The 21399-nt window shown below is 40.2% G+C and overlaps 1 protein-coding gene across 3 annotated transcripts in view; it reads right to left on the reverse strand.

Annotated features, from left to right (window-relative positions):
* Positions 1 to 21399, reverse strand: part of srsf11 (serine and arginine rich splicing factor 11) — a 49308-nt gene that overhangs the window by 21046 nt on the left and 6863 nt on the right. Inside the window, exons 2-7 of one of the 3 annotated variants that reach the window (XM_068037252.1) lie at positions 18053 to 18186; positions 14754 to 14863; positions 9871 to 9972; positions 8143 to 8189; positions 1662 to 1789; positions 673 to 754 (exon numbers count right to left, since the gene is read on the reverse strand). In XM_068037252.1, coding sequence (XP_067893353.1) covers positions 673 to 754; positions 1662 to 1789; positions 8143 to 8189; positions 9871 to 9972; positions 14754 to 14863; positions 18053 to 18186 — 603 coding nt within the window. Of the gene's footprint in view, positions 1 to 672; positions 755 to 1661; positions 1790 to 8142; positions 8190 to 9870; positions 9994 to 14753; positions 14864 to 15178; positions 15293 to 18052; positions 18187 to 21399 lie in introns of those variants that run through there. The other 2 variants (XM_068037251.1, XM_068037253.1) reach the window with 2 other exon arrangements.

Below are 21399 nucleotides of genomic sequence, written 5' to 3' on the forward strand. Positions count from 1 at the left end.
AATTCTAAGACCAACCATGTCTTTCTAACTCAAAGCTTTGCATCAGGAATAAACACTCCTGGGAACGCATTCAGATAGGAGCTAATCCATCCACTAAAGTGTCTTGAAATCTTTTATATTATAACTGGCAATTCTTGGTGCTGGTCATTCCTTATTCTTGTTTAGTTTGACTTCTTTATTTGATCACCTGACAATCGAGAACATAGAACTTGGATGTTCTCAAAATTTGAGTGGCGGAAGGGATGCAGAATTTTCAGAGATTCTGGGCCTTTATGCTGGGCAGGAGCAGGATGTTACATGATGAATGGTCTGGATGAAAATGTGCAATGCCTGAGGACTAATAAAAGACTAGATATATATCCTAGCTGCTGTATTCTGGGCTGTACTTCTCTTCATCCTTGTTTTGTGTATTATTGGGAAAAGTAAGTTTCAAGACAGACCATTTTGCCTAGTCCCAAGTCACTGCAGGTCAAACATTTCAAATGTTGCACATATGATCAGTGAAGTAAATTATTTATTATTCAGAAGGCAGCATTTTCACAGTACTGGAATTTATCCCAATTTCAGTAAATGGGCAGAAAATCACATTACATGAAATTTCTTGAGTTGCCACAATGTGCCAAATCACCCTTTTCCATCAAAATTCTCCATAATAGGAACCCTTATTCTCACCTATGCCTTGACCGGGAACGGGACCGCCGCCTGCGCGAACGAGACCTTGATCTAGAATGTTTCCTTTTGTCGTCCTTTTTGTCTGGAATACAAAAGCCAAAATAACTGGCAAAACGCAGCAGAAGTAACAAAATATATAACAAAGCTGTTTTGCTTTAAAAAGAGCAGAAATTGACTACATTAATAATTTTGGTAATAGACAGATTTAAGAAAAAAACAAATGCACTAACCAATATAACACCCACTCCACTACTTGAAATTACGTCAAAATGTTGCTCTGTGCACCGCCGAGAATAACTTAGGTCAATTTTGACTGTAGTATCCCATGGAGTGACCGAATTTTCCCAAAGTTTCAAATTAAAATTAGTATCCAAAATTTAAATCATGGTTTGAAAGCTAATCAGATGTCCCAATTAGATTTAAATTGGAAATTATAAAATGGCCATTTCTGTTGCATTGATGACATTGATCATGTCTATCTGCTATTGTTACCATCAGCGCTAATAGTGTACTCCATTCACAAAACAGCAACCTGAAATGACCTGACATAGCAGAGCTGTTACAGTTGAAGTATTGAATGCATGCCTGTTTGATATTTTAACTGCTATGCTGAATAGTGCAAGAATTCAATAATGTACTGCTTGCGTGACTAGGCCAACACAGTAATGCTTCCATGTGCTTATTACTATCAAGATTACAAATTGAGCCTTTGAAAAAAAATTGTTACTCAATTCACCAAAAAACACAATCTTTCAGTTTTCTACTGACTTACGCAAAGGTTGTGATTTTTTAAAACAAGTGCTGTCACTACACTGAGGAACTGAATGTCAAGCATTCTCTATGTAATTAGCACAATAAGGATACTGATCCAACCATCATACAAAAGCAAACAAGTGTGGCTCCGAGTACATTATCTCAACTTAATTATTTTATGTTTAAGCTGTATAAATATAACTAAGATCAGAAGTGAGATATTTAAAAAGTATTACCAGTTTCTATAGCTGCTGAGATCAGTGACTGTGCTTCTTTAACTCTCTTCATTGCTTCTTCTATGTCCTTTGAAGAGGTGTCAGATTTCAGGGCTGGACTCACAATGGCACCAGCAGCATGGTTTAACCTGGGTAAACAATGCACAAGGTGCAACTCTCAAGACAAAACATCTTTTCTAAAATGGGAAAACTGGATCTGAATACATATTGCATTTTACTTAACATATGAAAAGGAAAATGGGAAAAGATCAGAGTCCACTAATGAGATGGTACCACCTTCATTTAATTGGCCAACGAAGATTCTCCAGGCAGCACACAGAGTCAGAGTCGTACAACACAAACAGGCCCTTCGGCCCATCATGTTCATGCCGGCCATCAAACACCTAACTATTCTAATCCCATTTTCCAGCACTTGGCCTGTGGTCTTGTATGCTATGGCTTTTCAAGTGCTCATCTAAATACTTGTTAAATGCTGTGATGGTTCCTGCCTCTACCACCTCTTCAGACAGTGTGTTCCAGATTTCAACCACTCTCTGGGTGAACTTTTTTCCCCTCAAATCCCCTCTAAACCTCCTGCCCCTTCCCTTAAATCTATGCCCCCTGGTTATTGAACCCTCCACTACGGGAAAAGTGTCTTCCTATCTACCCTATCAATGCCCTTCATAATTTTGTATACATCAATCTTATCTCCCCTCAGCCTTCTCTCCTCTAAGGAAAACAACCCTAGCCTTTTCAGTCTCCCTTCATAGCTGAAATGCTCCCGCCCAGGCAACATTCTGGTGAATCTCCTCTGTACCCTCTCCAGTGCAATCACATCTTTCCTATCGTGTGGTGCCCAGAACTGCACACAGTACTCCAGCTGTGCTTTATACAGCTCCATCATAACTTCCCTGCTCTTATATTCTATGCCTCAGCTAATAAAGGCAAGTATGCCTTCCTAACCACCTTATCTACCTGTGCTGCTGCCTTCAGTGATCTATGGACAAGTACACGAAGATCCCTCTGACCCTCTGTACTTCCTAGGGTCCCACCATCCATTGTATATTCCCATGCCTGTTAGTCCTCCAGAGATCTGGAACAGAACAGTTAATTCTTTAATAACCAAATGGCGTAATAGTTTCTGCAGTACCAGACTGGTCACATCATGCTCCGGCTAATGAGTTTGGACAGTGCAGTCCCATGGCAATCCAGCTGGGAAAAGGGTTCATCTCTCATTCATTAATCAGCTACTGATATCTGCCCTTTTCAAGTAGATCTGCTTTGATGGAACTGCTGGTGGATCATACAGGTTGCTGAACTCCACCAGGCCTCTATGTATCAATGTGCCTTTTGAAAAATATTAAACATGCCACTGATTAAGCTAAAGGAGAAAACTACCAATATTTTCAATTGCAGATGTCTCTCGAAGGTACCAATATTTGCCAAGCTGGAACTTCACAGCTAATCAGCACTCCTACTATACTTGACCCAAGTATCTGTTCTTGATGTGTGAACCAGACATGGACAGATTATTTGACCATGAAGATATAATAGATCCTGTTCTCACCTATGTCTATATATAGATTCATGCAGACGCACTCTATGCAGAGCATCTACGCCACATTAGTGCCATATGATGGCGATCTCAAAGAGAATATACACATCTCCCCATGACACATTCATTACCATTGCCGAAATCCCCACCATCAACATCCTGGGGTTATCACTGACCAGAAACTTAACTGGACCAACCATATAAATACTGTGGCTGCAAGAGCCAGTCAGAGGTTGGGAATTCTGCAACAAATAACTCACTTCCCAACTCCCCAAAGCCTGTCCACCATCTGCAAGGCACAAGTCAGGAGTGTGATGGAATACTCCCCACTTGCCTGGATGAGTGAAACTCCAACAACACTCAGGAAGCTCGAAACCAAGTCAAAGCAGCCCACTTGATCATCACCCCTCCACCACCAGTGCACAGTGGCAGCAGTGTACCATCCATAAGACGCACTGTAGCAACTTGCCAATCCTCATTCTATCTCCCAGAAGGAGCCGGGCAATAGGCGCATGGGAACACACACGCCCGAGTTCCCCTCCAAGCCACACACCATCCTGACTAGGAACTATACCACCGTTCCTTCACATGGACTGCAGTGGTTCAAGAAAGCAGCTTACCACCACCTTCTCAAGGGCAATTAGAGATGGACAATAAATGATGGCCTTGCCAGTGCCACCCACATCCCACAAATAAATATATTTAAAAAAATCAGGGGTCCATGGTTAGAAATCAGAAGTAGGAACTCTGGCTAATTTTTCCCCTACCTAATGCAGAGACATGGAGGCCAACTGTAGTACTCTTATTAACAGGCACTTGGAGAGATTTGAATTAAGGATAGCCAGCATCGATTTGTAAAAGGCAGATCAAAAAATTCAATTAGATTAGTCAAGAATGAAGTAACAGAGGTGGTAGATGAAACTGAATACAAAGAATGTTGTTGATATGGACTTTAAGAAAGCGTTTGATAACGTACCACATAAAAGGCTGGTTAACAAATTGAGGCACGTGGAATAGAAGAGTCAGTATGCAGCTGGATAAAAAATTGGCTAAAGGACAAAAAACATGGTAAATGCTTTTAGTCCCCAACCTGGAGGATGGTGACAGTGTGTTCCCGAAAGGTCAGTGCTAGGACCACTTTTTTTTTTGCGTTTGCTGACAACGCAGCCACTAGGTGGCACAGTACTAGCACATGCACAAATGCAGCCTTATCCACTGAAATGTCACTGTCTGCGACGTCTCAAGCAGTTGCCAGTAATAAAGATGGTGCTGCGCAATTTATGACAAAGAACAAATTATACCCAAATCCCCTCAATGGTTGCAGTTGCAGACTCCATCCCACAACAGAACCTCGCTCCTTCCTGCCATTGCGCTTCTCTTTGCTGCTCCCTCCTGCGCCTGTCTTCTCACCGCTTGCATCTCACCTCTTGGCTGCCTTCCCTCAACCACTCACTCCCGGCCTCGCCACTCTCTTCCGCCCCCCCCCCCCCCCCCAAGGCCACCTGCTCCCCGCTTCCACCCCCCTCCGGCTGCTTGCTCCAGACCGCGTCACTTCCCTCCTCTCAGCCACTTGCTCCTGCGTCACCCCTCACTCTTTGGCTTGCGCGTTGGCAGCTCATGCTACGCTGTTTCTTCGATCAGCCGAGGGGATGGGGCGAGCGGCAAAGCCGGGAACAAACAGCGATTGAAGCAGGGATGGTAGGAGGGAGCGAGGTACTGTTCGGGGGAATGGAGGATTTATTGAGGGGTGAGGACATCATTGTGTGGTGACATCATGCATGCATTGATACCGGCAAGCTGGCAAATATTCGCTCTGCGCATGCTTTGTCAGAAGTCACTTTTTGATATTTTAATGAAAATTATATTAGAATATAGAGTAAAATTTCAAAATTTGCCAATGACAAATAAAGAGATGGCAGATGAATTGAACAGGTATTCTGCATCGGTCTTCACTATAGAGGATACAAGTAACATCCCAGAAATACTGTAAATCAGAAAATGGAAGGGAGGCAGGAACCCAAGAAAATTACAATCACCAGGGAAGTCATACTAAGCAAATTGTTGGAGCTGCGAGCTGACAAGTCCCTAGGTCTTGATAGACTTTATCCCAGGGTCTTAAGTGGTTAGTGAAATAGTTGATGCATTGGTTTTAATTTTCCAAAATTCCCTAGATTCGGGGAAGGTTCCATTAGATCGCAAAATAGTGAATGCAACTCCTTTCTTAAAAAAAGAGGAGACAGGCCAGTTAGCTGAACATCTGTCTTAGGAAAAATAATAGAAGCTATTATTAAAGATGTTATAGCAGGGCTCTTAAAATTTAAGGTAACAGGACAGAGTCATCATGGTTTTGTGAAAGGGAAATCATGTCTAACTAATTTATTGGAATTCTTTGAAGTAGTAACATATGCTGTGGATAAAGGGGAACTGGTGGATGTACTGTACTTAGATTTCCAGAAGGCATTTGAAAAGGTGCCACATCAAAGGTTATTGCAGAACATAAAAGCTCATGGTGTAGGGGGTAACATATTGGCATGGATAGAAGATTGGCTCGCTAACCGGAAACAGAGAGCAGGCATGAATGGCTCGTTTTCTGGTTGGCAAGGTTTAACGTGTGGTGTGCCACTCTGTGCTGGGGCCTCACCTTTTTACAAATTTACATAAATGACTTAGATGAAGGGACTGAAGGTATGGTTGCTAAATTTGCTGATGACAGAAAGATGGGTAGGGAAGTGACTTGTGAGGAGGACTAGAGATATAGATAGGTTAGGTGAGTGGGTAAACCATAGAAAAATTACAGCACAGAAGGAGGCCATTCAGCCCGTCATGTCCGTGCCGGTCGAAAAAACTAGTCGCCCAATCTAATCACACTTTCCAGAACCTGGTCCATAGCCTTGCCGGTTACAGCACTTCAGGCACACGTCCAAGTACCTTTAAAAAGAATTGAGGGTTTCCACCTCCACCACCATTCCTGGTAGTGAATTCCAGACACCCACCACCCTCTGGGTGAAAAGGTTTTTCCTCATGCCCTCTCTTCGCTTTTCTAATTTCCTTTTCTACTTCATCCCTGCACTTTCTATACTCTTCTAGGCTTTCTGAAGTATTAAGATCTGGTAAATGGACTATAATGTGGGAAAATGCAAATTTGTCCATTTTGGCAGGAAGAATAAACAAGCATATTATCTGAATGGTGAGAGATTGCAGAGCTGAGATGCAGAGGGATCCGGGTGTCCTAGTGCATGAATCGTAAAAGGTTAGTAGGCAGGTTCAACAAGTAATTAGGAAAGCTAATAGCATGTTGTTTATTGCGAGGAGAATTGAATACAAAAGTTGGCAGGTTATGCTTCAGCTATATAGGACATTGTGAGACCACATCTGGAGTAGTGTGTACAGTATTGGTCTCCTTATTTAAGGATGTAAATGCTTTGGAAGCAGTTCAGAGAAGATTTACTAGACTAATACCAGGAATGGACAGTTTGTCTTATGAGGAAAGGTTGGACAGGATAGACTTGTATCCGCTGGAGTTTAGAAGAGTATGAGGCAATTGGATTGAAACATATAGAAGTCCTGAGGGGTTTTCAGAGGGTGGATGTGTAAAGGATGTTTCCCCTTGTGGGAGACTCTAGAACTAGAGGTCACTATTTAAAAATAAGAATGGTCCATTTAAGGCAGAGATGAGGAAAAATTTTTTTCCGCAGAGGCTCATGAGTCTCTGGAACACTCTTCCTCAAAAGGCAGTGGAAACAGATTCTTGATAAGCAAGTGGTTGAAAAGTTATTGGGGATAGGCAGGAATGTGGAGTCGAGGTTACAGTCAGATCAGCTGTGACCTTAAGGAATGGCAGAGCAGGCTTGAAGGGCCGAGTGGTCTACTCCTGCTAATTCATATGTATGTTCGTACGATGATATCAAACTTGGAAGTGTAGCAGAATGAGGAGGATGCCAATTGACTGCAACAGGACAGATAGGCTGGTAGAATGGGCAGACAAGCGGCAGACTGAATTTAACACAGAAATGAGAGGTAATGCATTTTGGCAGAAGAGATAGGGAAAGGCAATAGACTTAATGGCACAGTTCTAAAGAGCGTGCAGGGACAGAGCCACCTGGGGTGCATGAACACAGATCTTTGAAGCTGGCAGGACATATTGAGGGAGTAATGAGCCAAGCACATGGGATCTTGGGCTTCATAAATAGAGGTGTTGAGTATAAAAACAGAGAACCTATATCAAGCGCTGCTTAGGCCACAAAAGAGTGTTGCATCCCGTTCTGATTACCACTGGAAGGATGGTACAGAGGAGACTTACCAGAAGGGTTTCAGGGATAAGCGATTTAGCTACATGGTACATGGTTAGGTTGAAGCAGCTGGGATGGTTCTCATTGGAGAAAAGGAGGTTGAGGGGAGATTTAGATTTGATCAAGGTGTACAAGATTATGACAGGTTTAGATGAGGTAAACAAAGAAAAGCTCCTCCCATTAGCTAATCACACAAGGACTCGGGGGACACAGATTTAAGGTTTTTATGCAGTGAGTGGTAATGAACTGGAACTTGCAGTCTATGAAGGTGGTGAAAGCAGAGATGACCAATGATTTCAAAAGGATATTAGATGGGTACTTCAGGGAAATAGACTTGCAGGGATATGGGCATAAAGCAGGGGCATGAGACAGACTGGATTGCTCTACAGAGAGCAGACATGGACTCGATGGGTCGAATGGCCTCCTTTAGTGCCACTGAACTGGAACATTCTTTTTCATGGCTTAGAACTATAGCAGGCTTTACCTTCTGGGGTAACTGGGGAAGCCTTTGCATTTTTCCCAAAATCTACAAAGCAAGTTATCCCATGCACCAGTAATTGAGACAAACAGGGAGCAGGCAGCCTGATGCCTTCTTTCACTGCAAGGATGGACTGGTAAAGAAAACTGTTTTTATTGAATAACAAGTTATCTAACTTACTTTGGATCAACTTGAGTGATGAGCTTTAAAAGCTGATCTGCTGTAACCTAAGAGCACAAAAATAAACATTATTATATGGTAATGGAAGAAAATTTACCGACTTACTTTGGGAATAAAACAGTATCAACGTTAGTCACTGAAGACCTTAGATAAATTCCAGGCTCCACAAGTACAAAATTGGAAACACATCCATTCCTAGCTCTTTGCACAAATTCCTTTTCAAATCATTTCTTCAGTCAAACAGAATTTCAAAATCAATGTTTTCCACTTACTAAACAGCTACGTTTTTCCTCTGCACTTGCTTTGGAGGATATTGTCACTACAGAAGTGTGGAAGACAGAATCAGTGGTTCTCACTCAGATGGAGTCTAAGTTTCATACCCTCACACAAGGGAACAAAAAGGACCAGGCTGAAGGGAGCAAGGCCTGAATATTTCGAACTTTTACCTGTGCTTGAAAATCTTGCGAAAATCTGTTCAATTAATTAAAACCTTATGTGAACACTAAATCAGGAACAAGCAAGTGAAAATCTTCAGGAGATACAAGATACCTGCCATTGGATTTCAATTTCTACCGGCACATTATTAACCGTCTCGGATAATAAACTGTAACTTGCACTTGCCAACTGGGTTTTGTACACAATTATATAGATGTTTGCCAATTTTTTTTTTTTTTTAATACCTATAATTTACAGTAATCCTAGCAAGATCTGAAGCCCAGTTACCTGTTGACTTTTCAGTCTACAGGAAGGATGTAATTGTTCTGGACAGAGTACAGAGGAGATTTACAAGAATGGTGCCAGGGCTGGAAAATTGCAGCTTTGAGGAAAGATTGGCTAGGCTAGGGTTGTTTTCCTTAGAACAGAGGAAGCTGAGGGATAACAATGAAGTGCACAAAATATTGGGGGGCCTAGACAGAGTAGACAGGAAGGACCTGATTCCCCTAGCAGAGAGGTCAATTATCAGGGGGCACAGATGGTGACTGGTAGAAGGATTTGAGGGGACACAAGGAAAAACCTTTTCACCCAGAGGGTGGTGGGTGGCTGGAATTCGATCCCTGGATTGGTGGTGGAGGCAGAAACTCTCAACTATTTAAAAGGTACCTGGACCTGCACCTGAAGTGCTGTAACCTGCAAGGCATGGACCTGATGCTGGAAGGTGTGATTAGATTGGGCGGATAGTTTTTTTCAGCCAGCACAGACATGGGCTGAATGGCCTCTTTCTATGGTCCTATATAATCAACACTTATTTCGTACGTACTCCCATACTACTATAAATATCTGGGCAACTCCTCCTATGATGCATATAGGGCAACTCTCCCTTCTCAGGGCACGCAGACCATCTATCAAGAGGCAACAGGTAGTGATGAGGAGCGAGAAGCTCAGCCAATCTTCTTCCAAAGCCCAGAGAAATCTGGGAACAACTGCAGTGGCCCTCCTGATACTCCAGATGAGTTGACTTAGCAAAGGAGTACAATTTTACAAATCCCACTGTTCACATCTGGGTGTACAGAACAGTTGGATGGAATTGAGACTCCTGAAGATCAATCAATCTAAAGCACAAGTACCAAAGCAACAGAGTAGCCCACAACAAAGAAGTGTCACTAAGTCATACTTATTAACAGAGCCTGCACGCAAGACTTGAATTACTGATTACTTTATGGTATGAAGTCAAAATAGCAGCCAATTACCATCTCAAAATTCATATTACAGCTATCCGACCACACTTACCTGCGAATTCAAGTTTGTTCCTGGCAGTCCAAGTGCAGCAAGTGTTGGGTCCAAACCAGGATTAACATTCCCAAGAGTAGCAGCCAAAGGAACACTGCTGAGCTGGTTAAAAGAAAAAACTGTCTGAAACAACAGTTTGCATTAAAAGTTTTAATTGAAAATGGCCTTCATTTTTTTTTTTTACAATACATTGGAGCAATGCAGGAAATAAAACAATGATTGCACATTTACATCTGAAGGAAGTCTCATTTATGGATATAAAACATATCCATTTTGTTTCAAGACAATTAATTATTTTATGAAAAATTGTACTTTTTCAGATTACCCCATACCCTTAATTGATTAAATCAAGTTAAATTTGGTATCCTGCATTTCTAAGATTGAATTCAATCTCAACTCACTCACCTTCCTAAGTGTTTATGTGCATCTGAAGCAAGACATTTACAGTTAGGTTTAAGAATAAAATTTGTGGCCTGGATTTTGTCATTGTTACTGTCAGCACTCATTGTCATTATTCTACTGAAACTGACAGCAACTTCTGGATTCTGCACATGCACAGATATCCAGAAGTTGCTGTGAGTGATTTTACACTTCGTCGGAGGGTGCGCTCCATCTCTTCTGGGCTGGAGATGAACTTGGAGAGGAAGGATGCAGTTGTCGCGGTCCACATAGGTACCAATGACATAGGTAGAACTAGGAAAGAGGTTGTGCTGAGGGACTATGAGCAGCTCGGGACTGAATTAAAAAGCAGAACCACAAAGGTAATAATCTCCGGATTACTACCTGAGCCATGTGCAAACTGGCATAGAGTAAATAAGATTAGAGTGGTAAACGCGTGTGTTTGGTGTGGGAGAAATGGGTTCCGATTCATGGGGCACTGGCACCAGTACTGGGGAAGCAAAGAGCTGTTCCGTTGGAACGACTTCATTTGAACCATGCTGGGACCAGTGTCCTGGCAAATTGTAAAACTAGGGTTGTAAATACTTTAAACTAATTAGTGGGGGATGACTAAAGCTAATAAAGAGAGAGAAAATTGATTATGAAAGCAAATTGGCAAGAAATATAAAAACAAACAGCAAGAGCTTCTACGGGTATATAAAAAGAGAGTAGCTAAAGTGAGCGTGGGACCCTTGGAGGATGCGACTGGAGAACTGATAATGGGGAACAGGGAAATGGCAGATAATTTAAACCAATATTTTGCATCGGTCTTCACGGTGGAGGACACTATAAACATCCCACAGATATCCAATAAGCAAGGAGCTAATGGGAGGAAAGATCTTGTAACAGTCTCTATCACGAGGGACAAAGTATTTGACAAACTAATGGGACTAAAGGAAGACAAGTCGCCAGAACCTGATAGCCTACATCCAAGGGTTTTAAAAGGAAGTGGCTGCAGAGATCGTGAAGGCACTGGTCGAAATATTCCAGAACTCACTGGATTTCGGGAGGATCCTAGCGGATTGGAAAACCACAAATGCGACGCCCCCATTCAAGAAGGGAGGGAGACAAAAAGCAGGAAACTATAGGCCAGTTAGCCTGACATCGGTCGTTGGGAAAATGCTACAGTCCATTATTAAGGAAGAAATAGCAGGACATTTAGAAAAGCTTAATGCAATCAGTCAACATGGTTTTGTGAAAGGAAAATCATGTTTGACAAATTTGCTAGAGTTCTTTGTGGATATAACAAGCAGAGTTGATAAAAGGGAACTTGTAAGATGTAGTGTATTTAGATTTCCAGAAGGCATTCGATAAGGTGCCACATAAAAGATTATTGCACAAGATAGGAGTTCACAGTATTGGGGCAAATGTATTAGTATGGATTGAGGATTGGTTAACTCTCAGAAGACAGAGAGTCGGGATTAATGGGTTTGTTTCAGGTTGGAAAGATGTAACTAGTGGAGTGCCACAAGGATCAGTCCTAGGACCTCAATTATTTACTATCTATATTAATGACTTGGAAGGGGCAGAGTGTAATATATCCAAATTTGCTGACGATACAAAAATAGGTGGGAGGGCATTCTGTGATGAGGACATAAGGAACCTGCTAGAGGATATAGATAGGTTGAGTGAGTGGGCAAAAACTTGGCAGATGGAGTTTAATGTAGGAAAATGTGAGGTCATGCACTTTGGTAGGAAGAATCAAAGGATAGACTATTATTTTAATGGAGACACTCTTCATAAAAGTGCAGCACAGAGGAATCTGGGTGTTCCTGTGCATGAAACGCAAAAAGTTAGCACGCAAGTGCAACAAGTAATTAAGGCAAATGGAATTTTGACCTTTATTGTCAGGGTGTTGGAGTTTAAAAATAGGGAAGTCTTGTTACAATTGTACAGGGTGTTGGTGAGGCCCCACCTGGAGTACTGTGTACAGTTTTGGCACCCTTATTTAAGGGTATACTGGCACTGGAAGCAATTCAAAAGATTCACTGGGCTGATTCCCGGGATGAAGGGGTTGACTTTTCAGGAACGACTAAACAGGTTTGGCCATTACTCATCAGAGTTTAGAAGAATGAGGGGTGATCTTATTGAAACGTACCAGATTCTGAGGGGGCTTGACAGGGTAGATGTTGAGAAAATGTTTCCACTAGTGGGGGAATGTCAGAATAAGAGGACACTCATTTAAAACTGAGATGCAAAGGAACTTATTCTCTCAGAGGGTAGTGATTGTCTGAATTCTCTACCCTGGAGAGTTGTGGAGGCTAGATCACCAAGTATTTAAAGAGGAGGTAGACAGATTTTTGAAATATCAGAGTTGAGGGCTATGAGGATCTGGCACGAAAGAGTACAGCTCTGGGGCAGATCAGTCATTATCTTATTGAATGGCGGGCAGGCTTGAGGGGCCAAATGGCCTACTCCTGCTTCTATTTCAGATGCTCTTATGTTCTACTGCTGTTAGTCTCGCCTTAAAAAAATTACCCCTTGTTGAATCGGGTGTAACTTAGTTTTCAATGGCATACTAACTTCATAATTTCAGCTAAACACACTCACTGGCCCTGAAAAGCTAATTTTCTATTCGTGAAAATTAAATTTAGCCATAATAAATTCCACAAACTTTTTCGAAGTTTCTTTATTTTAGCGTCCATCTCAACCCAATCATTTATTTCACTATCTTAAAATTTAAATTAAAGGTAAAGGATATTAAGTGCCTTTAACTTTCTGGTTCGCTGTCTGTGAAAATACTTCAATTTTATTGGCTGCCCATCTGACATCACTGTTGCTGCATGCCAGGACATCCCCTTGACTTGGTGTCAAATTTAAACTGCCATCCGGAAAGGGGAAAGTTGCGTGAGATCGCTAGACCTTTGTGGACAGCTGATGTCAGCAGTGAGCGTGCTTGCTTTGCCACTGACAGCAAAATCCGTCTGGGCCAATAGGAATTGGAGTAATCATAAACACTCTGGATTCAGATATTGCAAATCAATGCTGACGACTATTTGTGTTGTGTATTTTAATCAAACACATTTAGAACAAATACTGTAGATTTTTGAAAAAGTTAGTTTATTCCCACAAACAAAAATAATCAGTATTTGTTTCTGAAGGCAACAGTATTTTCCAGTGTTATCACTGGGATACATTGTATACTGATGCCAATATGCAGTTAAAAAGTGGCTATTTATCCATTGCGCTCTCATATAATGCAATACATTTCTTGTGTGCTGTTAATTCATTGTTCAAATTGCTTCAGAGTAACATACATAAATCAATGATACATCCATGTTATACTTTAGACATTTGAATTCTCAGATTATAAACTACATTTAGATTGACAATACGAAAATTGTACTTTTCACCATGTGGTTACAGTACAAAATCCCATATAACCATTATACTTTACCAATATATCCCCCTTTGCTAATAGCAGGCATATTCATTCCAATGCAATGTGCCCGCTACAGAGGAAAACAATACACATTACGAAACTTAACAAAAAGGGACTGAGAATGTTAGAATCACCCAGCTTTGGGACATCTAACCTAAATTGTTCCGGGACTATCAGGCCATGAGATACAAACTTTATAAGGAACAAGCCTGTGAATTTCTCCAAATCATTATTCCTGGTGCAAACATCAACCTTTAAGGTTCAATGAATAGTTTATATAAAATTGCCACTGGGCTGCATTTTGCCCTTTTTATCCCTTGGTTCTAAACCTACAATCAGCTGATAATCTCAGGACATGGTTTCAAAAGTCAAACTGCAGGGATCAGACACTGACCATTGACATCCAATGTACAACAGGGTCAGTGTTATCATGATAGTTTTTAAATAGCAGACGAGCACCACTTTTAAGATAATATTGCTTAAAGGACATTTAAAGTCTCAAAATGAATGTCACTACAGCTGCCAGAACTTTACACTTGGACTCAAAATCTGCTAAGTGCGTGTAGCAGACAACAATTAAAGATCCTGGGCTGATTTAGCAGTATGTTAATTCTGCCAGTTATACCTTGGAAGCGTACAATCCAAATTAACGAACTTTGATCTTAATTGGTGAATTAATTGCTTTGTGCTTTCTTGGGAGTGCATCAAGATATAAAAAGACAAGCAAAAAAAAATCCAAAAGCCAGCATACCTGTTCTAACTAAAATAAACAGAGCACTTGATGGCACTATGAACACTGAAACTGACATCAATGCAACTGGATAATGGTCATTGCTTTTTGGCTGATATAAGCCACTGCCAGTTTCAAAAGTGGGCGTAAGTGGCAGAGACTAATCGAAAAACAATTCAGCTGAGCTGATGGGAAAGTCTCATCACCGTAAATCTTACTAGCTTCAGGGTTGCAAGCACCGCCTTCCACTCATTAAAATTGGCTCAGTTTCTTATGCTGGAATTTCAAAATAATGATTATTTTAACTAACCTGAAACTGAAGAGTTTACTTACTGATGTCAGAGGATTTGGTGTAGGTAAAAGTCCACCTCCAGGCAGCAGACCTGCCACTGCATTAGCTGGTGCCAACAGAGACAAAGCCTTAGACTCATCAGGAATGACTCCTGTAGAAAAATTCAGATCTGCATTAGAATAAGCCCACTCAAGTTGAGACAATACACATACATACACCCAGCAAAACAAGGTCTCACTGTTTTCAGCACCTTAGCTTGTAGAAAGTACACTTATAATCTTGCTAAAATAGATTTTATGTTTTACTAATTACAACTGAAACCTTTAAACTTTTAGAATGAAATGTCATAGATGTAAAATTTGATTTTTGCCCTGAATCTACAAATCAGTATATACTATAGTAAAAATAAATAAATATCACAATACACACTACTTTTTTTTTTGTAACACTGCCAAGATATTATCACCTGTACTCGATTTTTTAGTCATGAACCAAACGTAAGCAAGCACAGTCGGTTCTCCAGGGGTTGTGCTCTCAACTTTTCAAAAGATGTTTTATGAACAAGCGACTCGTGTCGGCTGCTTCACTATAAAGCACACAGAAAAATCAAGATACACAAGACAAAAAAAAGTTTATGATTTAGGGACCAAAATCATGAAAAAGTTCACTATGACTTGTTTAGAACTTACCATTAGACAGGAGAAATTCATGAACAAGCTGAAACATACTGCTCATTATATATTAAATGCTACTTTTTGTGTAAGTGAACCACTTTTTTTTTCAATGTTACTAGATATCAATTTGCCACTGTGCCCCAATGCCCCATAATCAAGAGTGACATTCTGCAAATATATATACACACCAACTGCATTTCTATCCTTTACAGATAATAGTAATTATCAGCACTGCATGTATAAAGATACTGTGTAGCACCTCAGCAAGAGAACATACAACAAGTAAAGGACACTTAAGAGAAACTGGATTAGCTGCAGAAGGCAAAACTGTTGGGTGGTATTTTCAGCAGGGCCTGGTAAATAGGTCTGGCTGAACCAGGGAAAAGAACTGTAAAACACAACAACAAAAAAAGAAAAACCACTGTTAAATAAAGGCAATGGTTCCACTTTCTGTACTGAGCAGTGCTGATAAAATTAACAGAATGCACTTAGCATAGCGTTATCTGGGTCGTTTACATCACTGTGATGCTACCGACTGTCATAACTAAAGGATTGTCTTTTTAAATGATTTATGAAATTTACTACGCAGTTCATATGTACCTTTGGCGTTCATACTCAGATGGAAGAGGAATTTGACAGGAGGGAAAGAAGAAAAAAAGAGGAAAAGGAAAACAGACAACAGAATGAAAGACAACTGACAGCCATTGTCTACCAGTAAACAAGAGTTCCGACATGCTGTAAGTCCTTTTTCAAGCTGAGCAAGTTATTGCGCATATTACTTGCTTACCGTGTTTCTTGGTTGTATTTAGCTAATCCAGATCTTTATTACAGCACAAATCACAATCACACACAAATTAAAACATGCAAATAAGGAAACCTCTATATAGGGCCCCAGGCAAGTTAGATTTTATGTGGTGCATAGTACACAGAGTAAATTGGTACTCAAGTTTATGGCTCATACAAGAGTTAGCCCCAAATTTTCAAAATTTGATTTTTATTGACCAATTTCACTAATCGAGAAATGTTTTCATCTTAACCAAATTCCTTAAGAAACTTGGTTTAGTGCATCAAAACTCTTAAGTGGCACACAATACTAGGCCAAAAATTTTACTGTTAATGCAATAAGCACTTTTACAAATCAAGGAATTTTGCAGCTCAATAGGATGTAGTAACTTACCTGGAGCCCTGAGAGAATTTTACTTAAAAAAAATTCAGTATTGTATAATGTGAGATTGCAGATACCATAAAGCAGGCCATTTTGGCATACACGGCCTTGTGTTGCCATTCCAAAGTGCGTAATTTGATTTATAAATTGAACTGTTAGCAATCACTTTCTAGTCTCACACAAACCAAACTAAACTGTGCCAAAATTACCTACTCTATAGTACATTAACCCTTACAATAAATTTCTTTTAGCCTGCACTCTCAATCTGAATTATTTCCTTCATACAATCTAAACTGGATAACATCAAAGCCTAGAAATATAGAAACAGTGAAGAGAAAAGGCAGTTAACAAGAACAAATGTTTACAACAGGACAACACATGGGGACTCTTATGCTTGCTGGCCTTTTGTAAATTGCCTAGAATCCCCTGTCGCTGCAGAGGACCCACTTTTTTCAGTCATCGGGGAAGGGGCTCTGCAATTGCCTTCTCCACTATAAAAATCACACACACAGATAACAGAGAGAAGAATTTATTATTTTGGGTGATGCTCTGGGTTTTATGAAACAATATGGTTATAAAAAAAGACAACTCCACCTTCACAAAAGCACACATAAAAAGCTGGATTAACCAACTTTTTAAGAACTTTAGACTAAGAATTCACACCCCATTAACAACCCTTCGTGTACTGCAATTAAAAAACTGAGAATATTCTTATATATTCCGATAGCAATTAGAGTGTCAATAGTTTCACTCCTCGTTACTTCCATTTTAAACCAGGTTTTCTCGAGTAAAAATCAGTAATTGCTTTCAGGTTTGATATTACAACCAAATATTCTTGTGATATTGCTTATAACTGAATTCAGTAAGCTGAAGCACGAAACATTAGTAAATATTAATGCCACAGTGTATTACTCATTCGAATACTTCATCACTCGAAATACAACACTTTAAGATGGACAATGGTAGGGAAATTACAATTAATTTGTAACGATTAGTATTCAACTATATTTTGAGGTGTGTTATTCTCATGTGTGGCCGAATTGCACATTTACCGATGGTGTTGTTCATAAGAAACAATGTGCACTATCATGGCTTTGGACTAAACACACCCAAAGCCAAAACATGTTGCTTTTTACAAAAAAAGAATTGATGTCAAAAGCAATTAATTTTTATTAGTACAATCTATCTTAAAATGCAAGTGTCCCGTCCATAACAGTCAGCACTAATATTAATGATTCAGTCTAAATTCTACAATCATCTGTCGCTAAAGGATCTACTGAAGTCAGTCAAAGTCAGACAGGTTTCATCAATAATTTCTCAAAATACACTGCAGCTTTAACATTTTTGTTGCGTTGATGATGGCAGTATACCAAGGGTTAATGCAGCAATATCATTAATAATGTTTAGCATGCTGGCACATTGCAATTTACTGTACAATATTCTAATGGGCACAACAGAGGTTATAAAGGGCCAGAAAAACCCCAAGCAATAAAACACAAACCTTCTGTGTAAGGTACAACTATCAAAGCTCTGTCAATGAAGACTGTGTTTGTCAAATGCTGCGCCACTCCCACAGCGTCATGTTCATGAAACTTTACGAAACACACACGAGACGTCACTGGTAATGGTGATTCACTGAAAAAAAAAATCCAAACATGGTTGAACCAGTGTTGAGATTACATTGTTTATTTAAAAAAAATGAAAAGACAATTGCTACAAATTGATCTTTCAATCCCAAATCATATTAGAATTAGAACATTACAGCGCAGTACAGGCCCTTCGGCCCTCGATGTTGCGCCGACCTGTGAAACCATCTGACCTACACTATTCCATTTTCATCCATATGTCTATCCAATGACCACTTAAATGCCCTTAAAGTTGGCGAGTCTACTACTGTTGCAGGCAGGGCCTACTACTACCACGCCCCTACTACTCTGAGTAAAGAAACTACCTCTGACATCTGTCCTATATCTATCACCCCTCAACTTAAAGCTATGTCCCCTCGTGTTTGCCATCACCATCCGAGGAAAAAGACTCTCACTATCCACCCTATCTAACCCTCTGATTATCTTATATGTCTCTATTAAGTCACCTCTCCTCCTCCTTCTCTCCAACGAAAACAACCTCAAGTCCCTCAGCCTTTCCTCGTAAGACCTTCCCTCCATACCCTCCTAGTAAATCTCCTCTGCACCCTTTCCATAGCTTCCACATCCTTCCTATAATGCGGTGACCAGAACTGCACGCAATACTCCAGGTGCGGTCTCACCAGAGTTTTGTACAGCTGCAGCATGACCTCGTGGCTCCGAAACTCGATCCCCCTAATAAAAGCTAACACACCATATGCCTTCTTAACAGCCCTATTAACCTGGGTAGCAACCTTCAGGGATTTATGCACCTGGACACCAAGATCTCTCTGTTCATCTACACTACCAAGAATCTTCCCATTAGCCCAGTACTCTGCATTCCTGTTACTCCTTCCAAAGTGAATCACCTCGCACTTTTCGGCATTAAACTCCATTTGCCATCTCTCAGCCCAGCTCTGCAGCCTATGTCCCTCTGAACCCTACAACATCCTTCGGCACTATCCACATATCTGGTATTTCGGCATTCGGCATATCTGGTAACACAAGTTAAATTTCAACTTTCAAGGATGCTAGTCCCATTAATACTTCCTCTCTTCCTATGTTTAATCACACCCCTCCTCCTTAACTACAATATCTGCAAATGCATTGAAGCAGACAAGTCACCACCGAATCAGTTTTCCCTTCATTTCTGCCAACACAGAGCAGGCACAAACTCTTTACAAGGGAAGAATAGAAAATGAAGCCTACATGCCCAGGCTATTCTTGGAGACACAACAAATAAATATTGCCATAAGTGAAGGCCAAGAAAGCAAACCTTGAGTGCATAGATGACTATGGGGCATATTATGGCTGAAGGAAAGAAAGCAAAAATTAACACAAAAATCACTTCAGCCAAGTAGGAAATGGTCCAAAACTATACAGATTTTGCCCTCTTCCCAAAATATAAGGGTGGTGGGAAGGGCCAGGGTTAACCAATCAATATGAAAATTTAGAAAAGCAGAATTGTAGTTCTGGCTCAGACATACATGAGGAAACATTACTGTCACCATTTATAAAGAAAGAACTTCGCTTCATCAACAAGCAATCGGATTTTGAGTGCACTTTTGGAAGGATTTCAATGGCAACTGACTGATATGGAATTTAAATATTCTATTAGGAAGAGAAATTAGATTCATCAAAATCTTTTCGAAAAAGTTTGGGGTCAACTGCAATTTTGGGGGTGACCACTAGAAATCCTAGTATCAAGACTTATATTGCCCTGTAACATCTTAAACCATCTCTTCAATCCAAATGGAATTGACAAGTGCTTTTACTGAGTACATTAAATATTTTAGATTCAGCAAGAGTGATCTGTAACTTCAATAAAGAACTATTCCAATTTTCTAACATTGAAATTTAGCTCAATTTGAAGTTTTAAGACTTTGGGATTTTATTCTACTCTCAAGCAATGGACTCTCAAAGCAATCTTCAGCAGCATCATACTACTAAGAAAATTACTTTCAACCTGCACAAGGTCAAATCACATTACCAGGTATCCTCATATCATTTCAACCAAAACCACAAAAGGTAAAATCTCAACAGTACAACCGTAACAGTCATCCCATCAAACTTGTTCCTGCTTCCCTCCATCTCCCATTTAAAAAATATTTTACCCATTGTTATACAGGAACAGCTGCAAGATTTCTTCTGTGTGTGCTATTCACTCTCCAATCTCCTGGAGACGTGGATGCAGATACAAGGTTCCAAATTGGGACAAAGATTCTCTCATCCCTCTCTTGATACAAAATCACAAACTTGAGGTCACCCAGAACTCCACTGCCCGGATTTTAACTCGCATCGTCCTGTTTCCCATCACCCCTATGCTCACTGACCTACACTGGCTCCCAACCAAGCAACCTCTTGATTTTAAAATTCTCATCCTTATTTTCAAAACCCTGGCTTAGCCCCTGCCCATAACAGTCATCTCCTCCAGCCCCACAATGCTGAGATATCTGCGCTCCTCTAATTCTGGCCTCTTGTGCATCTGCAATTTTAATCACTCCATCGTTGGTGGCCCCAAGCTTGGGAATACTCCCCCTGTACTTCTACCTCACTTTCCTCCTTCAAGCCACTCTTTAAAACCTACCTCTCTAACCAAACTTTTGGCCATCTGACCAAATATCGCATGTGGCTTGGTGTTATTTTGTTTTATAATGCTCTGATGAAGCACTGTGGGATGTTTTATTACATTCAAGGCGGTATATAAGTTTTGTTGAGTTTAAAAGAAGTGTGTCAGTATATCTCATGTAGCCATTGCAACACATGGGTTAAAAAGAACCCATGGAACCCTGAAGACAAGAAACAAAAATAAGGAATGGATAATTGGGGATGGCACCAATAAAAGTGGATTATCTTCAGGAGATCATTTATGTTTTTGTATGACATGGTATTCTGTATTTTTAATTCCTCTACAGTCAACATACACTTTGAAATAGGAGGCAACTCTTCAATTCACAAACTTGAGATAGCAGTACTTTATTTTAAATATGGATATAAACTTGCAAAATTCGCAGTGCACCATTTAAAGCTTCATTAGAACTTTGATGCAGGTTACAATCTGCAACAATCTGTAAGAAGTATTTCTTCAGCTGGCTGCCTGGAGTACAAGTTGTACCTGGAACTTTTATATCAGTTTATGCTGAATTCTCTACATGTAAAGTTTTAAAAGATTTACAGAGAAACTATAAATGAATGTGGCCAATCATGAACAGTTCTTTTAAAAAAA

Source organism: Heterodontus francisci, chromosome 8 (genome assembly GCF_036365525.1).
Source record: "Heterodontus francisci isolate sHetFra1 chromosome 8, sHetFra1.hap1, whole genome shotgun sequence".
NCBI lineage: Eukaryota > Metazoa > Chordata > Chondrichthyes > Heterodontiformes > Heterodontidae > Heterodontus > Heterodontus francisci.